The sequence below is a fragment of the Piliocolobus tephrosceles genome, chromosome 8 (assembly GCF_002776525.5).
Source record: "Piliocolobus tephrosceles isolate RC106 chromosome 8, ASM277652v3, whole genome shotgun sequence".
In the NCBI taxonomy this organism is placed as follows: Eukaryota; Metazoa; Chordata; class Mammalia; order Primates; family Cercopithecidae; genus Piliocolobus; species Piliocolobus tephrosceles.
In genome coordinates, this window is record NC_045441.1 from 140,027,313 (window position 1) to 140,039,397 (window position 12,085).

Consider the following 12,085-nt stretch of genomic DNA (forward strand, 5'->3'; position numbering starts at 1 on the left):
CTACCACTTTCTCTCCTTTATCAACGACATTAATTCCTTAAGCAATTTATTCTTTTTCTTTCTCTCTCTCATTCTTTCTTTAGAGATAGGGTCACATTATAATGCCCAGGCTGGCCTCAAACTCAAGAGATCCTCCTACCATGGCCTCTCACTCTATTGCCCAGGCTACAGTGCAGTGGCATGAGCATTGCTCACCGCCATCTCAAACTGCCAGGCTCAAACAATCCTCCTGCCTCAGCCTCCTGAGTGGCTGGGACTGCAGGCATCTGCTACCATACCTGCCGAATTTTTTTTTTTTTATTGTTTGTAGAGATGGGAGTCTTGCTATGTTGTCCAGGCTGGTCTTGAACTCCTGGCTTCAAGCAATCCTTTCACCTTGGCCTCCCAAAGTGTTAGGATTACAGGTGTTAGCCACCACATCCAGCTCCTTAATAGATTATTTAAAAATTATTTTTTAATAAAAAAAAATTAAAGACAGGGTTTTGTCATGTTGCCCAGGTTGGTCTTGAACTCTTGGCTCAAGTGATTCACCCACCTTGCCCTCCCAAAGGCCTGGGATTACCTGATCCACCCATCTTGACCCCCCAAAGGGCTGGGATTACCTGAGCCGCCCACCTTGGCCTCCCAAAGGCCTGGGATTACTGGCATGAGCTACCTTGCCCAGCCACAGTTTCTTAATCTACAGAAGAATATTTGTATTTCTAAGATAAGCCTTACTTGACCACAATATATTAGACTTTTAATACTGCATACCTAGTGTTTGTTTAGGAGCTTTGCCCACATTTTAAATGTAAGACTGATCACCTCTTTTCTTCTTCGTGTGCTATGTTCTTCTGGCTTTGATTTCAGGATCAAACTAGTTTTACAGAAGGAGCTGGGAAGCTTTCCATATTTCCCTATGTTCTAAAATAATTTAAATAAGGCATTAACTGTTCCTGAAAAGGTTTACAGAATTCATCCATAAACAGGCTGAATAGAATAGCATGCTTTTCTGTAGCAGAAGAAGAATAAGACCTTTCAATTACCTTATTTAAAAAACAGCTTTATTGGGGCTGGGTGCAATAGCTCATGCCTGTAATCCTAGGACTTTGGGAGGCTCATGTGGAAGGATGGCTTGAGCTCAGGAGTTGGAGACAGCCTGGGTGACAGACAGACACAGACACACACACACATACACACACACACACACACACAAACCTACAAAAATAGTTTGACATAAAATTCACATTCATAGAGTGCGCCAATTTGAAGTGCACCATCTCTGTTGCCCAGGCTGGAGTGCAGTGGTGTGGTCTTGGCTCACCGCCACCTCCACCTCCTGGGCTCAAGCTCTCCTCCCACCTCAGCGTCCCAAGTAGCTGGGACCACAGGCGTGCATCAGGACATCCGGATAGTTTTCGTATTGTTTTTGTCGACGCGGGGTTTTCCCATGGTGCCCAGGCTGGTCTTGAACTGCCGGGCTCAAGGGATCCTCCCACTTCGGCCTCTCAAAGTGCTGGGATTACAGGCGTGAACCACCATGCCCGGCCAGTGTGCTTTGATCAACATTGCTTTTTTTTTTTTTTTTTTTTTTTTTGAGACGGAGTCTCACTCTGTCACCCAGGCTGGAGTGCAGTGGCTCGATCTCGGCTCACTGCAAGCTCCGCCTCCCGGGCTCCTGCCTTTCTCCTGCCTCCGCCTCCTGAGTAGCAGGGACTACAGGTGCCGCCACCACACCCGGCTAATTTTTTGTATTTTTGGTAGAGACGGGGTTTCACCGTGTTCGCCAGGATGGTCTGCATCTCCTGACCTCGTGATCCGCCCGCCTCGGCCTCCCAAAGTGCTGGGATTACAGGCGTGAGCCACCGTGCCCAGCGATCAACATTACTTTTAAAGATCTCTGCATTTATAGTTAAGAAGCTTCTCTTCTTTCTAAAGCTTTGCATTTTCACCCATTTTTTCCTGAACAGACTTGACAAAGGTTTATCCACTTTGACTTCTCCAAAAACTAAGTTTTTGTTTGTATTAAGCATCACTACCTTTGTAATTGATTTCATTGATCTATGTCATTTCAGCAGACTTTAGGAGGGAGAGAGGTAAGTGAATGTATTTAGCAAACCACCGAGTCACAAGAGTGGCAGAGCAATTCGGTGAATTTATTCTGAGGAATTCAAGATGGGCAATTCATCCAAGTCCCCACAAGAGTCCTGAAGTTTGAGGCTCTGACAAAAGGCTATCCTAACTCATAATGAAACACTGGAGTTCCACAGAGATTACACATATGTCCATAAATGTGTGCACCTTCGGGATTTTGCAATACGACGGATCTTTCTGTTGTGCGTCCTCTGGCGGTTTCTACCATGGCGTGCCATTGTTTTTACAATGTGTGACAGCACTGACAAGAATTACTACTGCAAATCAAAACACGAAAAACCCATTGGCAGAGCCATTACAATAAGTCACCGATAGATGTCAGGTAGCAAGCCAGCGTTCACCAAGGGGGACTACTGAAGGTACTCCGAGTTCAAATGGGAGGCAATGGAGAAGACAGACAGAAGCATCTAGACCAACCCTAGATCAGAACTCTTACTGCCCTTCTTGTGAGTTTGAGCAAATTAATACCCTTGAGCCTGAATTCCTTCATTTGTAAAACGGTGACACATCATCTTTCCTGAGGGCATTTCTCAGGAATAGGGATAAGCACAAACATCCAATCGCAAAAGCTGCCAACTGTATGTGGCATACACACCTGTGTTCACACGGGGCAAAGTCTGACAGTGCAGAGGAACAGAATCGCTGGAATCACTGAAAAATTTTGCTCGGTTTCTTCTTGTCTTCCTAGTCATCATCACAGTTACTGCTGATGGAGACTGTACTACATCCCAGGCCCTCTACTGCAGTGGTCCCCAGTCTTTTTGGCAGGGACCGGTTTTGTGGAAGTCAATTTTTCCCTGGATGGGGGAGTGGGGGAGATGGTTTCAGGATGAAATTGTTCCACCTCAGATCATCTGGCATGAGTTAGAGTCTCATAAGGAAGGCCGGGCACAGTGGCTCACGCCTATAATCCCAGCACTTTGGGAGGCTGAGGCGGGCGGATCACGAGGTCAGGAGTTCGAGACCAGCCTGGCCAACATGGTAAAACCCCGTCTCTACAAAAATACAAAAATGAGTTGGGCATGGTGGCAAGTGCCTGTAATCCCAGCTACTTGGGAGGCTGAGGCAGGAGAATCGCTGGAACCTGAGAGGTGGAGGTTGCAGTGAACCAAGATTTCGCCACTGCATTCCAGCCTGGGCGACAAAGCAAGACTCTGCCTCAAAAAACAAAAAGAAAAGAAAAGCTCATAAAGAATGTGCAGCCTAGATCCCTCGCTTGTGCAGTTCCCAGTAGGGTTGGCGCTCCTATGAGAATCTAATGCTGCTGCTGATCTGACAGGGGCCGAGCTCAGGAGGTGATGCTCGCTCGCCTGCTGCTCACCTGCTGTGTGGGCCGGTTCCTAACAGTAGTGGTGTGTGGCTAGGGGGTTGGGGAGCCCAGCTCTAGTGGATGTCATGCCCATGTTATTTAATCCATATATAATCCTCCTGGCTAGGTACTATTATGTCCAAGTTACACATGAAGAAATCAAAGCTTTAAGTAACTTACTAAAGGTTTCACTTTAAGTAACTTACGAAAGGTGTCATTAAGCAGAAGAAATGAGACTCTAAGATAAATCCGACTCATGCTCTGAATTGCTATGGCTCTAATTACACATGCATTAAAAAAGGGGGGGTACATCGTATGTATAAGCTTCAAAGCTAGAGAAATCAACGTGAAGAGTGAGAGTCAAGAAAAGGGGGTAAATAAGCGTGTTAGAATGTGCATGTGTGTACTGGGGAGGAGGTCTTGATGGAGCAATGAAACATTCCACTTCCAAGAAAATGTGGAAAAGGATTCATAAAATAGCAATTTATTGCTAGCAACTTCCTGTTAGTTACAAATGACCAAAGTACAACCTAAAATAAAATGAATCAGTTAGCATGATATTCAGAATCTTTATTGATGTTATATAAATTCAGATACGTGGGAAACAGCTCCAAGTGGGACAGAAGGCAGCGTGTGTGTGTGTGTGTGTGTGTGTGTGTGTATTTTTTGAGACAAGGTCTCGCTCTGTTGCCCCAGCTAGAATGCAGTGATGTCATTATGGTTCAGTGCAGCCTCAACCTCCTGAACTCAGGTGATCTTCCCACCTCCCGTGCCCGTGCCTGGCTAATTTTCTGTATTATTTATTTATTTTTATAGAGACAGGATTTCACCATGTTGCCGAGGCCAATCTCAAACTCCTGGATTCAAAAGATCCATCCACCTTGGCCTCCCAAAGTGCTGGGATTACAGGGTGAGCCACAGCACTCGGCCAAGGCAGCATATTAAACAGATTAAAAAGTGACTAAAATTTAGCCAGAAGGTTCCCAGACGAGTTCCCTTCCCCAAAATCGCGCTTCCCTTTTCATATCAGAGATGAACCTGACTCTGTTTCCCCTCACCTGAGCCCAAGTGTAACGCGGCCATGAAAGGAACGTGTCAAGGCGCTTTCCTCCGATGCCAGATTCCGCAGGCGAGCCGTCCCCCTCTACCCACTTGCTACTGCCTTCCAGTTACTCAGCTGTCAACGTCACAGGCCCTGACGTCACCGTTGGGTGGAGAAGCCTTCCACACCTCCGGGGTTCACACAGTCATTTCACTTCCTCTGTTGCTCCGCCCTCACTGCTCTTTGATTCATGCACCGTCAACATGGCAAATGCATTCTCTCTCATTTCTCCAATGCCTCAAAGAGAAATGCCTTATGTCTTTGTAAGAAATAACATTAACCACCTGAAGTATGGCAAGCCTAGGTCCCAGAGTAAAAGCATAAGCTCCAAAATACATACGTTCATTTGTGTGACAAATGTTTACTACTCATTCCGGTAGCCTCAAGACCTGGCAAATACTAAGTTTTCAGTCTCCATCCTCACAGAGCTTACCATGTCACGGCAAAGAAATAGGAGGCGCTACTGAGAAATACAAAGAAGTGCATCCCCCCAACAGCACCTATCAACTGTGAGGGATCATGAGATAGCACGGGAAGTCCTCATCGGGTCTTCTGGGAAGGCTTCCCTGAGGAAGTGACATCTAACCTGAGACTTGGAGAAAACCAGCAAAAGAGAGGAAGGAACGATCCAGAGAGCAAGCGCTGTCTGTGTCAAGTCCGGCAGGCCCGGAGAAGCAAGGCAGTTTGAGGAAGCTGACAAAGGCCAGAGTAGCTGGAGGGAAATGCAAGGACAGAGGCACCAGGTGAGGCTGGGGAGGGAGGAGAAGGGGGCAAGGAGGGCGGGCCGGGAAGTGCGGACTCCTACAGGCGAAGGAAAAGTACCGGAGGCGAGGGGATCAGAAATCTGTTTGAAGGAAATACCTCCAACAGCAGCATGGCAAATTAATGGGAGGGGGCAGAGCAGGCGCTGGGAGAGCTCGGCTGCTAGAATGGTTCATAGGAAGATGACACTGGCTGGGAGTGAGGGAGAGAGGTGAACAAGCCAGGAGCAGCAGCAAGGAGCTGTTCTCTTGAACCTGGAGTCAAACAGCTTTCCTGTTAGAACAGCTGGGAGGATGCGGGCATTTATGGAATCAGCCTGGTTACAAAGAAAGAAAACAAACCGAAGGAGGAAGGGGAGGGAAGGAGATGGGCACAGAAAGATCAGTGTCAGGGGAATCCGAGCCCTGAAGGAGAGCACAACCTCCAGGGTGAGGGCACAGGACGAGATGCGGGCCTTGGGCAGGACAGCGAGAGGTCCATACCCAGCACTGCAGGAGGAGAGGGAATTACATGGGATGTGAGTTATGTCACAAGGGTCTGAAGCCTGGGTAAGGACTCGGCTCAGCTGGCTGTGGGGTCGGAGCTGAACAGCAGTACGGGCGAGAGGCCATTCTTCAACACATCCACCAGGAAGCAGAGAAAGTTCTGAGATGGGAGGTTTTGTGGCCCTAAAGCAATGGCCAGAGGTGCTCAATGCCCTGGGCCCTGATGACTTTCCAGCTGGTTCCAGTTACCTGCGAAGCCTGGTGACGAGTCCCACTTACAGATACCCCCGAATCCTCCCAGCATTGTCCTCTGCTTAAACTCATCAGGGATCTTCTGGCGACAAAACCCCTATCTACTCCAAGACAACTACCCTACCTCACCAAGTTGGAGACACCACCAAATGTGAAGTCACATCCTGACTTCAGAGATACTGAAATGTGTACCTAGACCCTACGGAATAGGGCAATATGTTACATACGGGGCCAGCTCCAGAGGAACAACTTTAATTACAGGGATGTCATACAATTGTAACTACTCATAATCCAGAAACAGTAAGTCTCTTATCTACGAAGAGTGTGTGAACTCAGCAGGGAAGGGTAGAGTTTGGAAAGCAGATAATCACCTGAGCCTTTCTCGTGTCGTAAGTAATGATCAGCAAGTACCAGGCTGAGCCCACACACCTGCCACTTTGGTATCTCCACCAGTAGAGGTCAGTGCCCTGCAGCAGAGTCAAGAAACTTGCAAGTTGACTCTTGGCTGTGAGAGCCGAGACAAGGGAATAATTCAATAGATGACCACAAATACAGACAGGCAATTCTCCCTTAAGCAAGTTCCAGCAGCTTCTAAGCCTTGTTTTCACTATGCTCCCCGCCCCGAGTCTTTTTTATACATTCTCCCCCTAACTGTCCTACCCCCACGACATTTTAACAGCACAGATATACAGGGTATTTATTCACGTACCGTGGCCCTTCGGGTGGCCAAAACCCACTGTAACAGCTGCAATGTTTTTGTCTCCCAACAAGAACCAATCTTCGCCTACTCAGGGTGTTATGCACTCCAGTTGAGAGTGAATGAGTTTTGAGTGAACACATATTTTTGTTTTGTTTATTTATAAAGAGTGATTATTGGTTACTTTGAGGTCTGATTTTGGAGCTAGAGAGAAAAGCAAAAGATCAGCGCGTGCCGGCCCCCTGGGTTTACAGAGAAAGCTCTTAACAACAGCAGCAACAACAGAACAAAGCCCCGAGACCTCACCGGTTGTCCGAGGAAATACTCTGGGCCTGAATCCCGAGATGCCTCACTGAAAAACAACGCTTCCTTTCCCTCCTACGAAACATGGCCCCTACTGTTACCTATTTTGATCACTATAGGTGAGGTTGACCAGTTTTGCTAGAAACAAGCAAGATTGGATGGGTGCAGTGGCATACCTCTGTAATCCCAGCACTTTGGGAGGCTGAGGCAGGCAGATCACTTGAGGCCAGGAGTTCAAGACCAGCCTGGGCACCATGGCGAAACCCCATCTCTACTAAAAATACAAAACTTAATCAGGCATGGTGGCGCATGCTTGTAATCCTAGCTACTCAGGAGGCTGAGGCATGAGAATTACTTGAGCCTGAGAGGTGGAGGTTGCAGTGAACCAAGATTGTACCACCGTACTCCAGCCTGGGCAACACAGCGAGACTGTGTCAAAAAAAAAAAGAAGGCAAGATTGAGGCAAGTTCTGGAAAGAGGATTCTACTTCATTGTTGTTGTTGTTTGAGACACGAAATTACTCCAGGCTGAAGTACAGTGGTGCAACCATAAGCACTCGGGTGATCCTCCCACCTCAGCCTCCCGAGTAGCTGGAACCCCAGGTGTGCACCACCATGCCTAGCTAATTTTTAAAATTTTTTATAGAGACGGGGTCTCATCATGTTGCCCAGGCTGGTCTTGAACTCCTGGCCTTAAGCAATCTTCCTGCCTCTGTCTCCCAAAGTGCTGGGATTACAATGGTGAGCCACCACGCCCAGCCTGGATTCTACTTTGGAAATCTTTGCAAGTGAGGAAGAATAGGACAGAATGGCTGAACTGGGATGAAATCAGCGGCAAATGAAGAGGAAGAAGAGAGACAGTCAGTCTGGTAAGACACACTCTGCTAAGAAGCAGGTAAAACCGCCACAGCAAGTTATCAAAAACGTGAAATAGCCCAACTCCTACGGCAGCTGGGAGAGAATGCAGACAGCTCTAAAGAGGCTGCAGACTTCGTGAAGTGGTGCCAGAGTACAGCAGGTTTATTAATCATGGATAAAACTGCTGAATAATTATCTACTTCAAAAAGCATTCGTGAGTTGTGTTTAGGTGCTTACAAGTACTCTGTGCTTGGTCCTGGCCAGTAAGTTAGTTCAAGGCAGTTAATACAGATAAACACAAACACAGCAAAGATGTGGTCGGTGTAACAATCACAAACAGAAAAAGTAAACACAGAAAGGGATTGCTGGCTGGGCACCATGGCTCATGCCTGTAGGTCCCAGGAGTTTGGGAGGCTGCAGCGGCCAGATCAGTTGAGCCCAGGAGTTTGAGACCAGCTTGGCCATCATAGTGAAACCCCATCTCTACTAAAGTACAAAAATTAGCCAGGCATGGTGGCATGAGCCTGAAGTCCCAGCTACTTGGGAGGCGGAAGCACTACTTGAACCCAGGAGGTTGAGGCTTCAGTGAACTGAGGTTGTATCACTGTACTTCACCCCAGGTAAGAGTGAGACCCTGAGGGAGGGAGGGAGCAAAAAAAAAGGGGGGGGGGATTGCTATGGGCAAGGCTTCTCATACACAGAACCATTTCCTCCCCCAATATCCCCACAAAGTAACTACAAACACTTAATGAAATCATTGAGATCCGAAGCACTGCTGAGAACTTGCCATGTGCCAGCAGCAGCAGTAGGCACGGGGGAGGGGAGAGAAAGGTGAACACCAGAGAAGTACAGAGGTTATTCAGGGAAGGCCTCGGAGACCAGATAAGACTTGAGCTGCGCCCTGAAGTCCGACTAAGATTGGTGTGGCACGGAGAGCATGCAGCCCTCATCACGTGCCACCTCCTAAGGCACAGACACAGTGAGGGAAACACAGAGAGGGGGCCGGCACACTATGAGGGCCAAATCTGGATTTTGGTAAAGAAGTGTTACTGGAGCCCAGCCCCGCCCATTGGATTGTGTTAGCTGCTTTCTGCTTTCTTGCTACAAGGGTAAATTGAGTGGTTGCGACAGAAACTGAGACCATAACACCCGCAAAGGCTAAAATATTTACTATCTGGCCCTTTAAAGAAAAAGTTGGCCAGCCTGTGTCCTGTTATTCCAAGAGGGGTCTGTGAACCGGCAGCAGCAGCAGCCCCTGTGTTAGGCAGGTCCCACCCCAGACCTAGAGAACTGGAATCGGCCTTTTAAAAAGATCTCTGGCTATTCTTATGCACAGAGAGGGAGGGGCACTGAGCCTGCGGAGTAAGAGAAGTCTGCACTTCACGGATACACAGACAGGAACTTGGTCAAGACTTTCCCATAGAGCAGTGAGGTCCTCAAACCCACCCTTACTTACAACGTCCCTCTTGTGGTAAGAAGAGTTGACAGCAGAAAAGGGATGGCAGCTCCTGTCATAACCCAGGCCAAAGACGACCCAACTAGGTAGGGTAGAACTCAATCTTTCTTCCTAATCTCACCAGTGCTTCCAAGATGCTTCTAACAAATACAGTATCAGTTATAACTTATTAGGAAACAGAAAAATCTTGGTAACGAAACTATGAATAATCATGAGTTTCCGCGTACAGGGAATATATCTGACGGATGCTGAAAGATGAAATGAGGATCTCATCAAGGGCTCTCTATTATGTAGGATATTTAGAGGTGTAATATCTTACTGTTGGGACTTTTGTCCCTGCTAAATAAGTGTGAGATTCTGCTTGATACTCAATTTTCCTGTATTTTGGATGAATAAGCAACTTAAAGTTCAAAAGAAACAAAGCGGCATTTGGACCACCACGCCAACACTGTTCTTTCTTCCAGCTCAGCTCAGCTTCGAAGTCAATGTTTAACATTCTGCCTCCTTAAGAATCTAGAAAAGTTTGACAGGGTTATTCGTGGGATTCAGTGTGCTTCAAAGGAATGACAGACAGCAATACAGATAAAAATAGATGGGTGAAGAGGGGAAATTCCTTTCTTAGATGCTTAGGTTTAATACTTTACATTCATTACATTGGCAGACACAATGCAAAAGAAAAAAAAGAGTATATATCTGCTTAGAGAAATGCATAATTAAATTAATAAATCTCAAGTAAGAAGAAGAAAAGGGACAGGACACCAAATCTGTGTTGAGAAAAAACTCTTGTGTTGAGATTCATTACTAGAAGTCTTAAAAAGCTCATGAATTCAGTACAAGCTTAATGGCACTTAAGCAATAATAGCAACTAACATTTATGAAGTACTCACTATGGGTTTACACTGTTTTCAAATGCCATGATACGGATTGTCTCATTTAATTCTCAAAACCCTGATATTAGCTCTATTTTAGATATGAGAAAATCAAGGCACAGAGAGGTTAAGTAACTTGTCCAAGGTCACACAGCTAAATTAGTAGAGGTTCCTCTCGAACAGAAGCTGCTCTCTAGTCTCTTCTTGCCTCCCTGTTAACATGCAAAAATTGTAAATGTAAAAGACTGTCATTCTTACTAACACAAGAGACAAAACCCTGGTGCTTTAGACATTCAAAGTCTCATGGAACGGGCACACCATTCTACCCTGTGGACAGTAGCCAAGATTTGGCCTGCAATATAATAAAACTGAGGAATAGTGAGATGGGTTCGAATGAAGACCCTGGATTATTTTTCTGTAGGACGAAATGCAAATTAAGTCCAGTAAAATTCTGAAATGCATCATTTGTTACCAATAAATATGGACAAACACTTTTAATGACAATGACTATGAATGTATTCTCTTCCAGCTAACATGTTTGTGAAATGCTGCAGTGAATCTAAAAGATAACAGGCACCCGGCTATTTCTATTGGGTTAACACGTCCATGCTGGCTGTGCAGGCTTATTTAAGTAATTGCCTGACTGTGAATGAACAGAGGTATTCAAGTAAAGTTGGCACAAGGGACAGCATCCACATGGCACATTCTTTGTTTCGAGAGCTTTATTCTATCCATACTCCCGGAAAAAAGAGAAGTTGCTAAATAAATAATGGAAGCACACAAGACAGTGTGAAGAAGGCCTTTTCAAGTCCTTGAATTGTCAAGCATCTTATATAAAGTTCTTTCCCGACTTTGAGCTCATCACATTTCATTTTACATATTAATTTTGCATAAGAGCAAGCTCATCCCCTTCAAATGTTAACAGCTTCAAAATAAGATCCTGGTGAAAGCTCATCACATTCCATTTTAAATATTAATTTTGCCAAAGAACGACCTCGTGCCTTTCAAATGTTGACAGCCTCAAAATAAGATCCAAGTTATTTACCTGTAAGACACAAGAAGACAGGAGAGGGAAAAAAAGAACCGAGAGGAGAGGCGACAGAAATGACGGAGTGAGAGGGTCGCCTGAACTCAACACCGATTGATTCAATAAGCCTCTTCAGGTTTTCCTATTTAACTTTCCCCATTAAAAAAGAAGACACACCCTGCCGGTGGTTATCTTCACAGGCACAGATAAGGGCACCAGTCTACGATTAAGGGTCTGGACTGTGGGTATGATTCGGGGTTGCCTCCGAATGCATGGTGACAAGCACAAACAATTAGCGCTCCCTGACACCTTGCTCTAATTCGAGTTCTGCGAGTAAGGACAAAAGGGCCGCCCATCCGTGCGGATGCCGGGCTGCGGGCTGCGCTCTGGGAGCCCGGCTCGCGTCCCCTCCGCGGACGCCCAGTACCCCGCAGCCCGAGCTCGCCGGCGCCCGCCTCCCCGCCCTGGTCCCTGCCCCGGCCCCCGGGCTTCCGCAGGACGCAACTCGCCGTGGGGCTGCGCCGGAGACCGGGCGCGGGGTCCCCGGGGGTCCAGGTCCTTGGGCGGCCGGGCCGTGGGAGCGCCGGGCCGGCGGGCGGGGCGCACTCACCTTCGTCCTCGAACTCCAGCTTCTCCAGCATGCCGGCTTCCGCGGGTCCCGGGGCCGCCGCCAGCGCCGCCTGAGGGGGAGGAGGAGGACAGCGATCAGCATGAGCTGCGGCGCTCGTCCCCGGCCGGCGGGCTCGCGGCCGGCCGAGCTCTCGGGCCTGGCTCTGCCGCGCCGCCGGGAGGAGGGGCCTGGCGGGGGACGCGGGCGGCGGGGGCCGGGGGCG

At 47.6% G+C, this 12,085-nt stretch overlaps 1 protein-coding gene across 8 annotated transcripts in view; it reads right to left on the reverse strand.

Annotated features, from left to right (window-relative positions):
- PRKAG2 (protein kinase AMP-activated non-catalytic subunit gamma 2) overlaps positions 1-12,085 on the reverse strand; it is a 321,791-nt gene that overhangs the window by 66,933 nt on the left and 242,773 nt on the right. For 7 of the 8 annotated variants that reach the window (XM_031936094.1, XM_031936093.1, XM_031936095.1 and 4 more), the window contains one exon: positions 11,863-11,932. The exons of the other annotated variant lie outside the window; for it this stretch is intronic. In XM_031936094.1, coding sequence (XP_031791954.1) covers positions 11,863-11,932 — 70 coding nt within the window. The remainder of the gene's footprint in view (positions 1-11,862; positions 11,933-12,085) is intronic. 8 annotated transcript variants of the gene reach the window in all.